Raw genomic sequence first — 22337 nt, 5'->3', positions numbered from 1 at the left:
AAAGTGACCAAGCAACTAAAAAAACCATAATGTAGCAGCGTCCTTGTAGTGTGCACTGATGTTAAAGACAATATACACTTCATTACACATGTACCATATAACTATATCCATGATTAAATGCTTTATAATTCCCTAAACATGCAACATGGTTTCCTTGGCTCGTTAGTGCGTGCTGATTTTAGAAATAATGTACACTTCACTGCACATGTAATACATCACCATGTTGCTGAGCATGTTTTAATTCCGTGAGTGTTGGGTTTCAGCAGCACAGGCGTACATTTGCTCTTTAATAATGTTCCCAGGGCTCTGTGTACTTTTTGGCTGGTTTTAAAGAGAATGTACGTGGCATTGTACATCTGAAGTCAATGAAAATAAAAAATAATAGGAGGTGGAATGCCTCCAAGTCAGCTATTGCTGCTTTTTTTCAGGCTTTTGATTGTACAAAATGTGCATGACAGCTAGTGTATGTGTTTGTGTGTAAACATAGACACTTTTAAAACTACATTTGTGTGGATGGAGATTGTTTTAACCCCAAATATGTGTTTTTGAAACTCTCCGTGTTTGTGTGGACATGGCCTTATTGTTGCACTCTTGCTACTAATTTGTTATAATGTTGGTAAATAGAGCTAGGGATCTTAGGGTATTTCATAGTACGTTGTGATTTGTAATACATCATTCATGGTAGCAAACATTTCTTCTGCAATGATCAATATTTTTGTCTAATTTACCTACAATATATCCTTGTTTTTATATGGGTAAAACAATAGAAAACAAACATTTCATTGTTTCGAATTTGCTTCATAAATTTACTAGCATATAAACCGCTACAGTGTTTTAGTGCAACATACCAGTAAACCAAATTTATTTGAGGTCTTTGACAATCAATGACTATTTTAAACTTATTCAAGAGACAAGTAGATTATTAAATAGATTACGGTATCTATTTTAAAGGCGGACTGCACTTTTTTAAAAAACATTTTGCCTTTAATTCGCAATACTCATGTAAGACAAGAACACTCTTCTTTTTTTATCCATTCAAATTCATAAAATACTACAAGTGCAGCCAACAAAAAGAAAGTGTCTGTATGCAATGTTTTTTAGTACATTTTATGTCAGAGGAGTGGAATATTTGCAGAAACATAAACAAAAAGTCTGGTTAAATTAATGGATGTGTTGATTCTCCCAGTAGGGACCAACACAGTCACATAGACGTTCTGAGTGCCTGCAAGTCCGCATTCAGGGCAGGATTACTGGTGCTCTGCAGCAGATAGTGAAAGTGTGTCACCAAAGTCTCTGCTCCTTTTAAATGTTGTTTAAACTTTTAGTCATATTTTTAATTTGGTTGTTCTGGGCTGCACTTGCAGCTGTGTAAGGGGAAGAGGCACAACGCTGATTGAACATTCATTATGTCGTGACGAGCCTGACTTTCATGATGGTCGCACACACACCGACACGAAGATTTTCACAAAAACACAGACAAACGTACACAAACACACACAGGATCATGGTCAATAAATGCAGATTGTTCCGTGCAGGATTATATCAAGCATCGTTGCTTCCTTACTTTTTACTACCACAGTAACACCTAACAGGAATTTCCACCATGTTTGATCAAGGAAATATGCTAACAGCCTATCACAGTAATCAAACTCAAATTAATCACAATCATATAATCGCCCAGCCCTACTAGAAAGACACAATTATACCTGCTTGAAGATTATAATTCATCCATCCATCCATCCATCCATTTTCTACCGCTTATTCCCTTCGGGGTCGCGGGGGGCGCTGGAGCCTATCTCAGCTACAATCGGGCGGAAGGCGGGGTACACCCTGGACAAGTCGCCACCTCATCGCAGGGCCAACACAGACAGACAGACAACATTCACATTCACACACTAGGGCCAATTTAGTTCATTCTTTATCTAAACGGAAAGATATAAACATCCCATCAGTCTTCATCCCAGTGAGAGCAGATATTGTACATTAAGTGGTTGTTTTATGATGTTCCTAGTTTTTATTTCTTGTATAGTGCAGTGCTACATGATGATTAGAGTTTCACTAAAGCCGGATCTGTTTAGCGCACAGCTTCTAAAACTTGTCGCTCATCCTCCTTATACTCAAAAATATAAAGTTCTGGATCATCATTTGTCCCAAAGTCGTCTTTGTTGTCTCTCATGACGTCTGCATAACTAGTAGTGATGTTGTTTTTGGAGGAAAGATCGAACGTTTTGATGAGTCTTTGAAATTAATACGCCGCCGTTTGCCTGAAATGAGCAAAATAGGTAAATATTGCATGTTATTATGAAAGTGCCTGTTATTACAATACATATATACTTACAGCTGGGACTAGGTGATATAGGCAAAAACTAATATACCGGTATTTTTAGACCGAATCCCGATATACTATATATATATATATATATATATATATATATATATATATATATATATATATATATATATATATATATATATATATATAATCGTATATATATATCGTATTTTAATCAAAACGTGCAAAGTGTTTAGTTTAAACTCAACACCACAGAGGACCTCACAGAGCTATGATAAAAACATTAGCGCTCCACCTATGCCAGCCAGCCCTCATCTGCTCATCAACACCCGTGCTCACCTGCGTTCCAGCGATCGATGAAAGGACGAAGGACTTCACCACGAACATCCGTGCGGTCGGTGGCTAGCGCGTCTGCTATCCGAGTCAAAGTCTTCATGGTTGTGTTGCTGTAGTCCGCCGCTAATACACCGATCCCACCTACAACTTTCTTCTTTGCAGTCTTCATTGTTCATTAAACAAATTGCAAAAGATTCACCAACACAGATGTCCACAATACTGTGGAATTATGAGATGAAAACAGAGCTATTTTGTATTGGATTCAATGGGGTACCGATACTTCTGTTTCACTGGTTACGTCACGCGCATACGTCATTATACATAGACGTTTTCAACCGGAAGTTTAGCGGGGAATTTAAAATTGCACTTTATAAGTTAACTTGGCCGTATTGGCATGTGTTGCAATGTTAAGATTTCATCATTGATATATAAACCATCAGACTGCGTGGTCGGTGGTAGTGGCTTTCAGTAGGCCTTTAAGCTCGTAGAACATTATTTAGTGAAGTTTGTACATTTTTATTGAAGTTATTGAAGCTTCGCAATTGCTTGACTGACAGTTTCTCTGCTAAAAAGTAGAAATGCCCTAAAAAAAAAAGCCCAGACTTCTTTTAGTTCCCTGATATTAAAAATAACCCCCAGTAACGCCTCATTAGAGGTGCATGACAGATCAACCAGTATAAACACTTAATATCACTATTATTTAGACCATTAACAATATTATGACATTTTGAATTGTTTTACCAGGTTTTATTTAAGAAAAATCCAATTGGCAGCCCCATACAATGTTTTTTGCATTAAGATAAGAAAATTAATAATCAGGAGTAGAGATGTCGGCCGATAAATGCTTTAAAATGTAATATCGGAAATGATCGGTATCGTTTTTTTATTATCTGTATCATTTAAAAAAAAATGTTTTTATTATTATTATTATTTTTAAAATTAAATCAACATAAAAAACACAAGATACACTTACAATTAGTGCACCAACCCAAAAAACCTCCCTCCCCCATTTACACTCATTCACTCTCATTCACACAAAAGGGTTGTTTATTTCTGTTATCAATATTGTGGTTCCTACATTATATATCAATATATATCAATACAGTCTGCAAGGGATACGGTCCGTAAGCACACATGATTGTGCGTGCTGCTGCTCCACTAATAGTACTAACCTTTAACAGTTCATTTTACTCCTTTTCATTAATTACTAGTTTCTATGTAACTGCTTTTATATTGTTTTACTTTCTTTTTGATTCAAGAAAATGTTTTTAATTTATTTATCTTATTTTATAAATTTTTTAAAAAAGGACCTTATCTTCACCATATCTGGTTGTCCAAATTAGGCATAATAATGTGTTAATTCCACGACTGTATATATCGGTATCGGTAATTAAGAGTTGGACAATATCGAAAATCGGCAAAAAGCCATTATCGGACATCCCTAATTAGGAGTCTTTGAAATGCTTGTTTGTGTGTATGAATGACAGCACATTGGTTATTATTGTTATAATCTGCTGTTATCTTTTGCATACAGTCCCTTTTCCATGTGGCTTAACACCACACACAATTTACCAATAGTTATTTGTAATACATTTTTTTCATAATATTGACTGCAATAAGTCAAACACATTTTTTACAGGTTCCATCTTTTCAAGAAGTCAAATAGGAATACTTTGTTTGACCAATTTAAGACTGGTAACATGGTTGACATGCTTTTAGAAGTCAAGATAAAAAATACCGTGACATTTTCACCAAAGTTGCCAAGCCCTCACATCTTAAATTGCAGTTTTAATGTTTGACACGTGGGCCCCGTTCAGGTTCCGTGAACAGGGAAATAATCGCCGTTTTCATCTGGAGCTTTAAGAGCCAGAAGTCAGTCCAAGTCGTCTTTGAAGGCACAAAAATATATCCGAAGCCGTCATTTAATTTGCACTTTTCTGTGTTTTAGCTCGAGCTAAAAAAGTAACGTATTATTATGTGCAACTTGCTTCTTCTCCTTGTTTTGCGTTGTTGTCTTCTTTCATTTGATGTGCACTTGGCTCATACTTTTACAATGTACAACTTTTTGATAGTGATTTTCTCTCCAATCCGATACCGTGTAAAATTCATCGATCTGATACTTTATGAAAATATACCTAATATGTCTGCTAAAAATTGAAAAGTTGTCTATTTCAAATAAAACATGTCTCATAGTATAAAGAATACAATACAAAGTTATTTATGTATTTCAAACTCTGAAGTATATTGAGGTAGTGGTGTGAATAACAATATAGTCCCGCCAATACAACAAAAAAAGGACAACAAAGCACACGAAAATGGTGTTTCAAAATATAAAAAAAGGAAATTAGTGAAATAATAATAGCATTAAATAAATGTATTATTAAAAACTACTATTAGCATACAAACTAATTGACAATTCAGTTACATGAACATGTTAAAGTGAACATTCTGAACATGTAATTAACACTCAACAAAAGCATTCAACATTACCACATTGTCTCATCCACAAGTTTATATACTTTTTTTAACACGGTTTTCTCTTAATGCTATACCTGATCTCAAATAGCTAAAGTATAAAAATTTTGATTTGAGAATGGATATTACAGCATAAATATCTGGGGCCGTACTTATCAAGCTTCTTAGAGTGCCATTTTACACTTAAGTCCTGAGAATTTGCGAAATTTAGTCCTACTCTCAAACTTAAGAATAAAAGCTTTTTATCAACGTTCTTAAGTCTAAGAATCACTCCTACTCTCCACGATATTTAAGAGACCTTCAGAGGTGTCTTAAGTGGTTAGGAGTTGCCAGCAGGGGATGGCACTGAGGCGAGAGAGACGTGCGCGAACGTTCAGGGAGCGGAACGATGTCCTGGATTTGTTTGATGACGGGCAGCTGATCAAACGGTATCGTTTAGACAGAGCGGGTATTATTCTTGTCACAGATTTAATACTTTTCGATTCCTTGTTGATTTCTGCATGTGGCTGCAGTGGGCTAGTATATATAGAGCCACCCACACCAGTTTCAAATTAGTTGCCTAATTAATGAATTGGAAAGAAAATGTTATGAGAGTAGCGTATACACACATACCGTGAGGTGAGTGACGTCAGTGAGTGTGTGGGCGAGAGAAGAGAGGGAGCGGTAGCGTGAGTGCCGGCGGGGACTAGTTTGTTTTGTATTATTTTGTAGTTTATTGTCAAAATATACACTCCCATTGTCCACTTAAATATTTCCAAGATATTTCTTTATTCTTAGACAACGGATTCCCTTCCGTGATTGGTCATTTCTATGGACACAGAAATGACGTCACCTAAAATTCCGTTTACGGCACATAGTAATGTCGTAATTCAGCTCTGAGTGTGACACTTAAGATTCAGTCCTACACTTCGCTGAAAGTGAGTAAGACGCTTGATAACTAACTTTTAAGTGCAGCTTTCAGCGAAGAATTTATTTACTCTTAAGTCAACTCTTAGCAGACTTCTTAGGAGTAATTCTAAGAAGCTTGATAAGTACGGCCCCTGGTATCGGCGCCGTTGATAATTTAGTATTGAACCGCACATCACTACTTTTTAATGCTAAACATGGAAATAATGACTACATTTTTGAACATCAATACTAACCTGCTTGAAATGCTATTACGGTGGCACTTAGGAGAAAACATGTCACTGTACATCTCGTCATTGTGTCTAAAGTTCTAATTTGATATTTGTTTTGAAATAACATAAGAAGACATTTGTTGAAGACCGCAACAAGATATCTCTTTGTTGATGATGGTCATGGTTAGGGCTGCACACTAGCTTAAACACACAAGACGCACGGGCATAGTATCCCGACTCGCTAGTGAGAAGTTCCGCAAAGAAACAAATATTAAGAGGAAAGAATGTGATTACAATGCCAAATGTCCCGTTGAATTATTTCCGCTTCAAACGAGATGGGCATGCATCAACACGGACGAACGAGCGAGAACGCCGTGATGGCAATATAAAAAAAAAAGACGACCTCGTTTTTACAACTGTGAAAAAAATGCACATTAAGATGTTAATATTTAAGTTACATTTTTGCATACACAGATTTGGGACTAAAAGTTATTTACCTTCCAATTACAGTACAATGGTAACAAAGTAATGACAAATGTATCATTTTAAATGGTTACTTGACTATTATTATATAGTATGATTACATTAGTGCGCAGTTTGGTCACCAAATAATGGACAGTAATATTGTTTATTGGCAACAATTTGTGGGACAAAATCTAGCAAAATTTACAAAATACCCTCAATGTTTTTTGTTTTTTTATCGGTTATTTCTTCAGTTCAAGAGCAAGATGTAGACCACTAGCGTCAAACTCAAGGCCCGGGGGGCCAGATCTGGTCCGCGACATAATTTTATCTGGCCCGCAAACACCTGTGATGTGTCAATAAAGTACTTAATATTTTCTCACTAAATGTAATTGATTTTTTTTAAATTTGACAGAAAAAATATATTTACTGCTGGAAATTGCATACCTTTTAAACTTTAATAGCATCTAATATTGCAACAAATATTAAAGTATATTATCATATTTTCAACATGTTTTTGTCTAAATAAAAAATAATTAACTTTACAGCAAACAACCCATCACACTAATAAAAATGACAACACATTTTACGTTGTTCTTTACAGCATATTACTGTAAATTGAAAAAAACTACTGTTTTTTGTGTTAAAATTCTGTTGACTGAGCTGCCAGTTTTTGACTGTAAAATCTATAGTTGTTGTTTTTAACAGTGTTTTACTGTAAATGGTGGAAAAACTGGCAGCTAAGTTGTCAGAATAAAAAAATCAACTTGTACTGTTTTTCCATTAACAATATAATGTTGTCAAAACCAATGACACAAAAATGATGGCAACTAAGCTGCCAGCTTTTTCCGTATAGCCATATATGCCGTATTTTTGTATAGCAGTATGCTTGTTGCGACCGCCTGTCCCCTCTTGGTCGCTTGAGCAGTAGGAATGAGGACATTGTTGCTTGAATGACGAGCTTCAAATGTACTAACTCACACTTTAAATGGATTTAGGATGTCACAGCATGAACTAATGCAATTCTGATGGCACACAGGTGTGAATACACAAATTACAGGGGTAAACAATAACACTACATCCCAATCCTTCCCTCTCTCGTCAATCCTCCTTCACATTATACACTGCTCCTCGAACCCCTTATTCTGTGTCCTACGACGCTACTGAATGTTATTTGAACATTTGCTATGAACATGTCACTATGGGAAATAGGTTACTTATTGGGATTTTACATATTTTACTGTAACACATGAATTTGTGCCACAAAAGCAGGGGCTTTTACTTTCAGTCGCTGACCAGATGACACACTTTCTCCCATTCTTAGTGCTCCGAAAGAAGAGAGTGCTACCTCCAAAGTGGTGATGTCACGGGTTCCTACCCCTCCTCCTCCTGGGGAGATGTCAAGTGGACCTGTGGCAGAGAGCTGGTGTTACACACAGGTTTGTGCAATCACCACTTCAGTCATGTTGCTCACAAGAAAGTGATGCACTTTCTTATATTCTCAACAGTCTTTTCCACAGATTGCCAACGTACCGTATTTCCGGACAATACAGGCCACCCACTAAATTTTTGAATTTGTTTCCCCCATATTAGCCGTACAGGAGTATAAGCCGCAGATATATATGTTGTGGAATTAGTTATTAACACAGAAAGATTTTGTAAATGTTTATTTACGTACCTTAATTGTTTCCAAACGGTGCCTGTAAAACGGCTGATCAAACAAAACGAGAGCTCTTCAATCAGCTAAACAGACTCAACAAGTCCACGCTGACGTCTTAGTGAATTCCCTGAGGAATTTGTGAAACTGAAACCATACAAAAAGAATGCTATAGTAAGTGAATAATACTAACACAGACACTCGCAAATGTGTTAGCATATTAGTTAATGCTAATTACATTACGATAGCACATACAAATATGCATGAAAACATTCTTACAGACATCACACATGGGACGCTTTAGTAAGTAAGAATTGTTCTAGTTATATTGTAAAACTTACAAATGTTGCTTGGAGTGATGAATGAAGAATCCGTACGAGTAAAAACGCTATGGACGGCCAGAAGACGCAAAGGCACTTGTACTTCTGGTTGACAGCTGTATAAAGAAGAGCACTGCAGCACTTGCAGTGAGCGAACACGTCCAAAAGATGGCGCCATAGCACAAACAATAATACACCTTTTCAGTATCTTTGCTTGTTTTTTTTCATTACAAGCCGCAGCGTTCAAAGCACAAGCAATAAAGTAGCGGCTTATAGTCCGAAATCTATGTGGCTTTTAGTCCGAAATTTACGGTACTATATATACAATATATTGTATATATTATATAATATATAATTTGTTTAATCAACAATGATGCATATATATATATATATATATTTTTTAAATAAATACAAAAATAAATATAAAAAAAGATATATATATATATATACCGTATTTTCTGACTACAAGTCGCAGTTTTTTTCATAGTTTGGCCGGGGGTGCGACTTATACTAAGGAGCGACTTATGTGTGAAATTATTAACACATTACCGTAAAATATCAAATAATATTATTTAGCTCATTCACGTAAGAGACTAGACGTATAAAATTTCATGGGATTTAGCGATTAGGAGTGACAGATTGTTAGGTAAACGTATAGCATGTTCTATATGTTATAGTTATTTGAATGACTCTTACCATAATATGTTACGTTAACATACCAGGCACGTTCTCTGTTGGTTATTTATGCCTCATATAACGTACACTTATTCAGCCTGTTGTTCACTATTCTTTATTTATTTTAAATTGCCTTTCAAATGTCTATTCTTGGTGTTGGGTTTTATCAAATAGATTTCCCCCAAAAATGCGATTTATACTCCAGTGCGACTTATGTTTTTTCCCTTCTTTATTATGCATTTTCGGCAGGTGCGACTTATACTCCGAAAAATACGGTGTGTGTGTGTATATATATATATATATATATATATATATATATATATGTATATATGTATATATGTATATGTATATGTATATATGTATATATGTATATATGTATATATGTATATATGTATATATGTATATATATATATATATATATATATATATATATATATATGTATGTATGTATGTATGTATGTATATGTATATATGTGTATATGTATATATGTATATATGTATATGTATATATGTGTATATATATATATGTATATATGTGTATATATATATATATGTATACATATGTATGTATGTATATATATATGTATGTATATATATATATTTATATATGTATGTATATTGTATGTGTGTGTGTGTATGTATGTATGTGTATTTATTATTATTATTTTTTTTTTTTTAATACATATATTTAAAAATAAATCTCTGTAATTGGTACCAATAGGTAAGAAGAAGAAAAGTTGGTTTTGCACAATAAGTCCCCTTTAAAACAAATAACTTATTGGATGTTTTGTGGAACATGATTCCAAGAGATGGAAGCATATACAGTATATCACCGAGAAGGTGACATGTTTTAAGTATTGCAAAATCTTTAAAATAGTACAAATATATTTGTATAATTTTTCATATTTTTACTTGTGGCGGTCCTCATTTTACTTGTGGCTGCCATAAGTAAATGAATATAAGGGGGAAACACTGTTCTCAAATCTTGTCACTTTAAGCTAAAAATGCTCCAATGTTTCTATTTCTGGCTCCCAGGTCAAGGTTGTGAAGTTTTCATACATGTGGACCATAAACAACTTTAGCTTTTGCAGAGAAGAAATGGGGGAGGTGTTGAAGAGTTCCACCTTCTCATCCGGGCCTAACGACAAGATGAAGTGGTCAGTGACTCTTTTCCTCCTCCTCGACCAAGTTGCTATGCATTGCACCACACAGTCTAAGAAAACATAAGTTTTGTAATCTTATGAGACGAAAAGTCATAGTTTGTTCACAATACTTCTGGTTAGAAGACTGAACAAACCAGGAGGGGTTTCAGACTAATTATTTCACAAATGTTTCGTACGCTCACATTAAACTTTCAAGATAATATTAATGTGCCAAAAGAAAATTTTTTTATCTGGGAAACTTCTATTGGTTAATGTAACTTGAAAGTATATTTTTCCCCTCGTAACAAAATAATTCTTGTCTTATGCTTAATTTCAACTTTATTCTCAAAAAATTACATTATTGTTGTGAAAGTGTCTTCTTGTATTTGCACAGAAGGGATTTAAGCTACTCTAAAATATTTGTTCATTATTTTCACCTTATGGAAACTTTCAATAGATGGTTTGGTTAATAAAAGAAAAAAATATTGATCACTTATCAGACATGAAAACCTAAACATGGTTAAGAATGTGTTGAATAATTTACCAAGTACATTGTGAATTTCCTGGAAAATTCCGTGGAAATTTTGGTGGGCCTTCTCTCTACTTTGAACCTCTTGCCTGTGGTTGGTTGAAGCTCAAAAGCTACCTTAAAAAGTTAGCATACTTCTATGACGGCGTATCAAAAGCCATGATTTTTAGGTTTATACAAATAAAATCAGCAAAAATGTTACCATGCTAATGTTGCCACGCTAACATAGAATAATTTAGTATTCTTTGAGGGTTTCGCCAAATCCATGATTTTTTTAGGGTTAAACATTCCAAATTAACGAAAATGCTAGCATAAAACGTTAGCCTGATGACAGGAAAAGTTAGTGTACTTCTAAAACGGCACAGAGTATCGAAAGCCATATTTTTTCATTTTAAACGGGGAAAAAAATAAATAAAATGCTAGCATAAAATGTTAATATGCTAACCTGACCATGCTAACAAACTGTAGAAGAAGATAGCATGCTTCTAAGCTGACGCAAAGTATCAAAAGCCAAGATTTTTAGGTTTATAAAAATAAAATCAGCAAAAATGGTAGCATAAAATGTTAGCATGCTAATGTTACCACGCTACCATAGAATAATTTAGTATTCTTTGAGGGTTTCGCCAAATCCATGATTTTTTAGGGTTAAACATTCAAAATTACCGAAAATGCTAGCATAAAACGTTAACCTGATGACAGGAAAAGTTAGCGTACTTCTAAAACGGCACAGAGTATCGAAAGTCATATTTTTTAGTTTTAAACGGAGAAAAAGAACAAAAATGCTAGCATAAAATGTTAATATGCTAACCTGACCATGCTAATAAACTGTAGAAGATAGCATGCTTCTAAGCTGACGCAAAGTATCAAAAGCCATGATTTTTAGGTTTATACAAATAAAATCAGCAAAAATGGTAGCATAACATGTTAGCATGCTAATGTTACCACACTACCATAGAATAATTTAGTATTCTTTGAGAGTTTTGCCAAATCCATGATTTTTTAGGGTTAAACATTCAAAATTACTGAAAATGCTAGCATAAAACGTTAGCCTGATGACAGGAAAAGTTAGCGTACTTCTAAAACGGCACAGAGTATCGAAAGCCATATTTTTTACTTTAAACGGAGAAAAAGAACAAAAATGCTAGCATAAAATGTTAATATGCTAACCTGACCATGCTAATAAACTGTAGGAGAAGATAGCATGCTTCTAAGCTGACGCAAAGTATCAAGATCCGCGATTTAAAAGTTTAAACATACACATTTTGTTAAAAAGCTAGCATAAAACATTAGCATGCTACATTTTATGCTAGCTTTTTAGGTTTGTTTTTTTTACTGCATGCGAATGGGTGCTTGCTTAACAGCAGGCCCATAATTAGAGCTTTAGTCCTAAGAATGTCCAAAATACCTTTTGTGTCTTCCTATATGGACTGTTTTGATGCAAAAAAAGTCAGATCTAAATAAAGAAATTAAATACGAAACATATGATTTAAAAGCAAAAACGCCCTATACTTAGGCATCAGTGCAGCCTAACAAGGTCAGCTGGTCGTACCTGCATGGTAGTTGTCAGTGTGTCATAAGGAGAGGCTCATCCCTGAATGCTTGACACAATTGTTTGGACTAAAGTACTTTGGCTGATCCACTCTTTGTTTACTTGACAGGTGTCTGCGAGTCAATCCAAAGGGACTTGATGACGAAAGCAAAGATTATCTGTCATTGTATTTACTTCTTGTTAGTTGTCCAAAAAGTGAAGTCAGAGCGAAATTCAAGTTTTCTTTGTTAAATGCTAAACGAGAGGAAACTAAAGCAATGGGTAAGTGTGAGCATGCATGAAAAAGACAACTGTCTGTATATTTTAACGGAGCACACATTCTCTTTGTTGCAGAAAGCCAAAGAGCCTACAGGTTTGTCCAAGGCAAAGACTGGGGCTTCAAAAAGTTCATTAGGAGAGATTTTCTCCTCGATGAGGCGAATGGACTTCTTCCTGATGACAAACTTACTCTCTTTTGTGAGGTAATCACGTTTTGTTTCTTACCCAGCACAGTAATAACCCTTATTCATCTGCAATTACGGTCATACGGTTTGTTACATCACATGATCACATGGGTCAGTGTTGCCAATTTAGCCATATATTTGGAGTATTCAGATTCCTCTAAATTGTCTGGACTAGTGACAAATGGCTCTTAACTAGCTGCAGGTGCTGTGGTGCCCCAGGTCCCTATCCCAGCACTTCATGTGACTCCATCTGCTTGTGACAAAAAACTGAGTCTTATCAAACTATTTTTATTTTCCTCAGTTAACAAAAACTTCAGAATTTTGATTCATCACAGTAACATACTTGCTTGCATGATGCGTAAACTGCTCCATAAACCATCTGTGAGGGGTTAAGCGGCGAAGGGGAATGTGTGCAGATCTGTGTAGTAGTCCGTGGGTCCGTGTTCTGTCTGTAGGCCGGCAGGTTGCTCCGCTCGGCATTTACAGAACAGAGACAACATCTCAAGTGTTTTAAGGGCATCTTTCACTGCACTAGTCTCGCTGGTGTGTCTACAGCACAGCCTTGCCAAGGCCCTTTGCAGAGAGAGTCTTAATTTTCTAAGGAATAATTTTGGTTCGGGCAAGCTAACACATTTGAATACCATATTTTCCGGACTATAAGGCGCACTTAAAATCCTTTTTTTCCCCCTCAAAACTCGACAGTGCGCCTTACAATAAAGTTAAAGTACCAATTAGGGCTGGGCGATATGGCCTTTTTGCCTTAGCCTTGAATGAACACTTGATGCAAATAATCTAGGGATGTCCGATAATATCGGCCTGCTTTAAAATGTAATATCGGAAATTATCGGTATAGTTTTTTTTATTATCGGTATCGTTTTTTTTTGGTTTTTTTTTGTTTTGTTTTTTATTAAATCAACATAAAAACACAAGATACACTTACAATTAGTACACCGACCCAAACAACCTCCCTCCCCCATTTACACTCATTCACACAAAAAGGTTGTTTCTTTTTGTTATTAATATTCTGGTTCCTACATTATATATCAATACAGTCTGCAAGGGATACAGTCCGTAAGCACACATGATTGTGTGTGCTGCTGGTCCACTAATAGTACTGTATTTTCCGCACCATAAGGCGCCCCGTGTTATTAGTCGCACGTTCAATGGACGGCATATTTCAAAACTTTGTTTACCTATTAGCCGCCCCGTGCTATTAGCCGCACCTACGCTACGCTAAAGGGAATGTCAACAAAACAGTCAGATAGGTCAGTCAAACTTTAATAATATATTACAAACCAGCGTTCTAACAACTCTGTTCACTCCCAAAATGTAATGTGCAAATGTGCAATCACAAAAATAGTAACACTCAAAATAGTGCAGAGCAATAGCAACATCAATAACTCAACGTTGCTCGAACGTTAATGTCACACAACACACAAAATAAACATTTAAAGCTCACTTTCTGAAGTTATTACTCATTCACAAATCCATCGAATTCTTCTTCTTCGGTGTGCTTCAGTTGTTTTTTGACACCATCTGTGAAGTGGACGCGCATGCAGTCGTAGATCAACAGGGACGTAGCTGCGTGAAAAAAGTCACCCGGTGTCTTCGCTCATCTTTTCTTCATCCATCCATCCCTTCGAGTTAGCTTTTATGATGACGCCGGCTGGAAAGTTCTCTTTTGGCAAGGTCTTCCTTTTGAATATCACCGTGGGTGGAAGTTTCTGGCCGTTAGCATGGCAAGCTAGAACCACGGTGAAGATGACTTCTCATTCCCTGTGGTGCGAATATTCTCCGTACGTGTTCCCGTTGTATCCACAGTGCGGTTCACATGAATATCAAAAGTCAGTGGAACCTTGTACGCGTGTCTCTTAGTAGGAGACATTTTGTGGTCTTTACAGAAACACACAAATGAAATGAAACGTAATATCCGCGCGCTTCTTCTTCTACGGGGGCGGGTGCGGTTGCTTACAGTAGAAGAAGAAGCGCTTCCTCTTCTATGTGGCGGTTGCTTACCGTAGAAGAAGAAGCGCTTCCTCTTCTACGGGGAAAAAAGATGGCGGCTGTTTACCGTAGTTGCGAGACCTAAACTTTATGAAAATAAATATTAATATTAATCCATATATAAGGCGCACCGGGTTATTAGCCGCACTGTCAGCTTTTGAGAAACATTTTTAGGTGCGGCTTATGGTGCGGAAAATACGGTACTAACCTTTAACAGTTAATTTGACTCATTTTCATTAATTACTAGTTTCTATGTTTTTATATTGTTTTACTTTCTTTTTTATTCATGAACATTTTTTATTCAAAAAAAATCTTATTTTATTTAATTAATTTTTTTAAAAAGGACCTTATCTTCACCATACCCGGTTGTCCAAATTAGGCATAATAATGTGTTAATTCCACGACTGTATATATCAGTATCGGTTGATATCGGTAATTAAGAGTTGGACAATATATAAGAATATCGGATATCGGCAAAAAAGCCATTATCAGACATCGTTAATATAATCAAAGCAGTATGATGATTCTATGTGTCTACATTAAAACATTCTTCTTCATACTGCATTAATATATGCTACTTTAAAACTTTCATGCAGAGAAGGAAATCACAACTAAAAAATCACAATTTTTTTCATACGGTGTTGATCTGGAAATGTTTGCCTCGGCATTTTGATGGTGTGGGCGTGTGGCACCGAACGGAGATGTTGACATGCGGAGTAAGCCCTCTTCATTCTCTAGCAGGTGACTTTTCAAATGATGCTACATATTAGCAGTAATGCTACTTTTTATAGCAACGCTTTTGCCCCACACTTGACAAATTACGGTTGTCTGTTCGACACATTCCCACTTGAAGCCAAACCACCGCCAGACGATGGACCCCCTGCTGTTTTTTGGGGGAATTAATTATTCCTTCCTTTGTTACCAGATTCGCACCTTCTCTCTCTCGTATTACCACTCGCACGGCTGCGCTAGCATCACAGCTAACGTTACCCATGCTGCTACCCCTCTGCTCGGGGAAGACGTATACGTATGTGACGTAGGACGTGACAGTATGTGACGTGTGTTAGAAGGTGCGCTTGCGGTCTGTGAGAAGGAGACACAGGAAAGAGCGAGGAGAGCCTGTAGTGTAATGCCAGCAGCTAAAAGCAACTGCGTGAGAACGTATACTCGAATATCACGATATAGTTATTTTTTATATCGCACAGAGACAAACCTGCGATATATCGCGTATATCGATATATCGCCCAGCCCTAGTACCAATGATTGTCACACACACACTAGGTGTGGTGAAATTTGTCCTCTGCATTTGACCCATCCCCTTGTTCACCCCCTGGGAGGTGAGGGGAGCAGTGCGCAGCAGCGGTGGCCGCGCCCGGGAATCATTTTTGGTGATTTAACCCCCAGTTCCAACCCTTGACGCTGAGTGCCAAGCAGGGAGATAATGGGTCCCATTTTTATAGTCTTTGGTATGACTCGGCCGAGGTTTGAACTCACAACCTACCCATCTCAGGGCGGACACTCTAACCACTAGGCCACTGATGTATGGAATAATTCTGGTTTTGCTTACAATTTTATTTGGTGCATGGTGTAATGATAAGTGTGACCAGTAGATGGCAGTAAAATATAAGAGATATGTGTAGACTGCAATGGCAATATGGCTCAAGTAAACAACACCAACATTTTATATGTTCCATTGAAAATATAGAACATTACACACGGCGCTTAAAATACATGAAAATGTTTTAGTACGACTTTGGTAAGCTATGAAGCCGCACCGCTTGATGGATTGTACTGTGCTTCAACAAAGGAGTATTATTATGGTGTGTGTGTAAGGTAAGACATTTTATCTGGCGTTTTGTGTCGCAATATTATGCAAAAGCAACTTTTCTTACCTTCTGGTACCTGCTGATCTGTATTTGGGATCTGCATAAATCCTAACAAATTGCGCACGTCCGCCACTGTCGTCCGTGACGATACTGTAGTCGATAAGCTTCTTCTTTTTCTCTATCTTCTTGTTCTGTGACATTCATCCTCCACTGTTGCCATTTCTAATATAAAGTAGTGTAAAGTTCTTACTTATATCTGTCAGTAAACTCGCCATGAAAGCGCTAAAACATACCGGTGTAGTGAGTTTACATTATTCACCCAAGGAACTTTAGTTATTAGAGAGTTCCGGTCAGACGGTTTTTCACGGGACACATTTCCGGCGTTGTTGCACTAGTGAGCCACGGATGAGGAGATGCTCCTCCGTTATTGATTAAAGTAAAGTCTGAATGTCATTAAAACAGTTAGCTCCATCTTTTGACGCTTCTTCCACTCCCGTCCTTGCACGCTACACCGCAACAACAAAGATGACGGGGAAAAGGCGCTGTCGAAGGTGATCCACGTAAATAAGACTTCCCACAAAAAGGCGCATCCTGAAGTGACTGTCAGAAAGTGGCTTGAAGATGATCTGTAAAACATCATCTATGTAACATTTTGACCAAAGAACCACCATTACATGTTATGTAGACCACAAGGAAGTCTTTTACAGTTAGAAAAAAAAAATACTCCTTTAATGTGCCCTATAATGCGGCGCCTTATGTATGAAAAAAAATCGAAAACAGGCCATTCAGCGGCAGTGCGCCTTATAATCCGGTGTGCCCTATGGTCCGGAAAATACAATAATTTTGTTAGCTCTAAATGTCCTGTATGGCTGTCATTTTGCTCATAATCCCTCATTGCAGAGAGGAAAGCTTCTCCGAGATGTTATCCAATTTGCAATAATCTGTATCTATGCATGGTTCGTGCAATATCTTTTGTTACTAATCACATTCTTTAACACAATAACTTTCACAGCCCTAATCACACACAGAACGAAGCAACAACAAAAAAAAAGTTAATTTGTGGTTTAAAATATTTGGTTTCTTTTTCATTAGGGCTGTCAAAAGCTTAAAATAGTTAATAGGGATTAATCACATTTTGTCCAAAGTTAACTCACAATTAATCGACTAAATGGGCGCGATAACCAGGAAATAGGGGTGGCTTTGATCTTGTCGTGTGACCCACCTGGGGAGCTTTGGGACTTGCCTTGCTAATCACTGTGCCCTTATATGTCCTTTTCTGCTCTGTGTCAGCCCCCGCTTGTGGCTGCCATGCCGGTGCGTTTCCCCGCACTTCCAATTTGGGCCGACGGTCTCACACGACGTGCGCACATTAAAGGCACATTAAAAAAATAGTCGCGAAAAGAAACTAACGTTGTCTCAAAGCATACAAAAGAATTACTTGTGCATGTTTTAATTATGCAAATTAGACGATGGTGTCATCAGGCCCCGCCACCCACAGCCAGAGATTGCAATCTTTTGGGAAACACTGCCGATGGTTCGTGCTAACCATGTGTTTAACATGTTAGCACGTACAATGATTACAGAGGGAAGAGTCTGTTTTTGGGGCGGTGGGTGTGAATATAATCGGTTACATTAGGTACAGGTAGCACTGCATTGTGCATCTTAAAACAAATGTGTAGAGGTTGCCCTCCTGTGGGTTCTCCTGACACAAAGATTCTACTTGTGAGCACGGCAGTCTGAGGGAACAGTCTTTTATTTTCATGCAGGGATTGCTTTCCAGCAATATATTTTCGGACTTTTCAGTCCAGCGTGTCTCAGTTCGTGTGTCTTTCTCTGGCGCCAACTCCCACCACCGTGTCTCGGTCCGGCTGCTGCTAATGAAGGCGACAGGTGATTAGATAACGAGGCCCACCTGGGCCATCTACTCACCTATCGCTGTCTTCGAGGCCGGTCTTTGCACACCCTGTTCCGCGGCAGGCCCGCAGGCCACGCACCCCCTCCACAAAATGTTTTTTTTACTTATTTAAAAAAATATATATCTTGTTAACAAACATGAATCTCAATATTAGCAGTTTGTCTTAGACATCATGAAATCCTGCACCTCAAGCCTATTTTATTGAAGACAATAATTCCTACTAAAGCATATGCAGTTTGTGGGAGTGGGTGGGCGGAGGCGTGTGGAAGATACCTATATCACATGTGAATCTTAAACCTTTTAATTGACACTTGTGAAACCCCTACTGCTGCACAGCCATTTTTGTTGGTGTGAATAGAAGAGCCCAACACAGTTGTTTGTGAATAGCCGCCTTTGTTACACATTCTGACATCAGTGTTGAATGTTACCCACTGACTGACTCACTCACCACTTGTGTGTACTTCAGTTCAGACCCGATGGAACACTTGACTCCACTTGACATCTGTGAAGTTATACACTAGATATTAGGGCGCAGGTCTTACTGTCTTTTTGTTTTTTTCTATTTCTTTGTTTATGTTCTTGCTTCTGCTTCTTTGTGTCATGATGAATGTCCGCCTAATACTCCACAGTCTCTATTGCTCGCTAGTGTTATCTGAATTATTGTGTAGAAATATGGGGAAATAACTACAAAATTAGGCTTCATTCGCTAAAAGATCAATTACAAACCCCAGCGGGTGGTGTATATTGTAGCGTCCCGGAAGAGTTGGTGCTGCAAGGGGTTCTGGGTATTTGTTCTGTTGTGTTTATGTTGTGTTACGGTGCGGATGTTCTTCCGAAATGTGTTTGTCATTCTTGTTTGGTGTGGGTTCACAGTGTGGCGCATATTTGTAACAGTGTTAAAGTTGTTTAAACGGCAACCCTCAGTGTGACCTGTATGGCTGTTGACCAATTATGCCTTGCGTTCACTTGTGTGTGTGAAAAGCCGTGGATATTATGTGACTGGGCCGGCACGCAAAGGCAGTGCCTTTAAAGTTTTTTGGTGCTCTGTACTTCTCCCTAGGTCCGTGTACACAGCGGCGTTTTAAAAAGTCATAAATGTTACTTTTAGAAACCGATACCGATAATTTTGAAACCGATACCGATAATTTCCGATATTACATTTTAAAGCATTTATCGGCCAAAAATATCGGCAGTCCGATGTTATCGGACATCCCTAATAAATGCCACTGTGCTCTATAGTAAACTGTGCTGAAGCTAAGCTGGAGTCTGTTGTCATTCGAGAAGTTGTAAGAACACAAAACTGTTCAAATTCAGTGTTTCCAAAGTACGAAGAAGACAAACCTTATTAAAAAATGAGAATCTTTTTCATCTCATAATATGAACCATAAATTACTCAACTATTTATTTGAGGACTTTATTATTTATGTTTGAATAAGTTATTTACTTATTTGTTTATTTATGTATTTATTCACTGTTGTGTTACAGAATGAGTAATAACAAACGTGTTGGAAATTTCTATAATACAAAACGGGGTAGGAACAAAAAAGCTCTGCTTCCTCCTTTTCCTTTTAGGACCTGCTGTAATGAGAAAGTTTAAATATGTGATGTATAGGGATGATACTCGAAACCGGTTTTCTCGGTTGTTCGATAAGAAAAGAACCGAGTCCTGGGACTCGAATCCCTTTTTGAGAACCGGTACCCGTTATCGAGACCACTATAGTAAAGAAAAAGAGTTGGTTCTTTATTCGAATCCCTGGGAACGAATCCCGTCCCGACCAGAAATGCCCCGTGAGACATCACAAGAAATGACGTCACGTAGCTCAGTCATTAGGCGCAGATAGCGAAAGCAGGAAAAAAATGGATGGGAAAAAGTGCTCCAAGGTGTAACAAAGTTCAAAACAAAAGGTATAATCCAATGAATAACTTTACTGAGAGATTTGAGCAGGGTACAAACACATGAAGAACACTTTTACGACTAACCGGAAACATAGCAACCAGGCTAGCAACGTACCTCCTTTACGGCAGCTGTCGCAACGTTCTTAAAGCAACCGCAGCACATACATATATGACATCTCCCTTTTTTAACTTTCGTTTTTCTTTCCTTGTAAACAAAATCACACTGTATGTGTTGTCTGTCTAATTATAAATAATGCAGACGCGGCGTGTTGGCTGAGTTCTTGACGTTTACTTTCACAGCGTGCTCATTCTTAGCTGCCGGGTGACGATATGCAACAACACTTTTCGGGGCTACCGCGCATGCTCGTCACTCCCGTTGCATGCTGGGTAGTGTAGTTGTTATATTCCCTAGGTCATAACATCACATCTTTCCCCCTATAAAGAAATAATGTTAACTCAAAGTGTATTTCTTTTTTTAGCTTTAACTTTTCATTTTTTTAGCATTGTAACCACATTTGCAAAGAACTTTTCTCTTCATAGAATTTTCTTTCAATAAAGAAATAAAGTGCAAAAATGTCAAAGCATCATAACAAACAGTTATGTCAAATAGCAGCAGAATTGCACTTTTTGGAAAGCTGTATTATTTTCAGTTTTGTGCCCAAGGGACTGATTTTATTTAACACTATATTATTATTTATACACCTATAGTGATCACAGAGACAGGTTGTTTTTGTGTTACTGTATATATTTGTTTTTCTGAAAAATCCCACTTAATATACTTTGGGTAACAACAGTCAATATTTATTTATTTTATTTTATTTTTTTAGGGGGGTAACAGTCAATATGTATTTATTTATTAGATTCAATTGTTTTCTTATATAATAAAAGTGAGCTTTTGTTAAACCAAATATTGTGTTTTTTTCCATATACAACAACCTATCTGGACTCGATAAGAGAATCGATAAGGAATCGGTTCGATAAGAGGATTCGATAATAGACTCGAACTCGATAATTTCTTATCAAACATCATCCCTAGTGATGTATCATATTCATCATCATAATTTCTTTTTATTCCTTTCATGAAAATACATATATACAAGCCACGTACAGTTGACACTTTCATTGTTTTTTGTTTCTTATACATTTCCATGATCAGAAAGGAGCAGATGGAAGAATATTATTCTTATATTTATCTGCCCCCTTTTTAACACAAATTATTTTAGATGACTTTATCACTGTTCCCTCCACCAACACAATACAATATTGTAATTGTATCCATACTATACCATAACCACATACCTTTCTCAAGGAATAATACAATAACATGTTGCTGCTTTTTTCCGTGCTAATGAATTGATTGAAACAAATATGATATGTTTTGTCTTTGAACAGGTAAGTGTTGTCCAGGACTCTGTGAACATTTCTGGCCAGTCCAACATGAACATGCTAAAGGTACCAGAGTGTCAGCTGTCTGATGACCTGGGGAACCTCTGGGAGTGTTCACGCTTCACAGACTGCAGCCTGTATGTGGGAGGGCAGGAGTTCAAAGCCCACAAATCCATCCTGGCAGGTAAGAAAGGACTTCAGCACTTTGCAATGCGCGTGCTCTCTTAACACTGCTCGAACTTATCTTCTGTCTGATGTTGAAGCTACCGAGAGGGATGTTTGACAAACCTATTCCACCTTTCAGTCTGGCA

The 22337-nt window shown here is 37.1% G+C and overlaps 1 protein-coding gene across 2 annotated transcripts in view; it reads left to right on the top strand.

The window, feature by feature from the left end:
• spopla (speckle type BTB/POZ protein like a) overlaps positions 1 to 22337 on the top strand; it is a 52172-nt gene that overhangs the window by 14737 nt on the left and 15098 nt on the right. For both annotated transcript variants that reach the window (XM_062068476.1, XM_062068475.1), the window contains 5 exons: positions 8009 to 8123; positions 10372 to 10493; positions 12666 to 12817; positions 12890 to 13017; positions 22033 to 22210. In XM_062068476.1, coding sequence (XP_061924460.1) covers positions 8046 to 8123; positions 10372 to 10493; positions 12666 to 12817; positions 12890 to 13017; positions 22033 to 22210 — 658 coding nt within the window. In that variant the 5' untranslated portion in view covers positions 8009 to 8045. The remainder of the gene's footprint in view (positions 1 to 8008; positions 8124 to 10371; positions 10494 to 12665; positions 12818 to 12889; positions 13018 to 22032; positions 22211 to 22337) is intronic.

Source organism: Entelurus aequoreus, linkage group LG13 (genome assembly GCF_033978785.1).
Source record: "Entelurus aequoreus isolate RoL-2023_Sb linkage group LG13, RoL_Eaeq_v1.1, whole genome shotgun sequence".
Lineage (NCBI taxonomy): Eukaryota > Metazoa > Chordata > Actinopteri > Syngnathiformes > Syngnathidae > Entelurus > Entelurus aequoreus.
The sequence above is the reverse complement of the archived record's forward strand: the minus strand, read 5'-3'. Positions and strand labels throughout refer to the sequence as shown.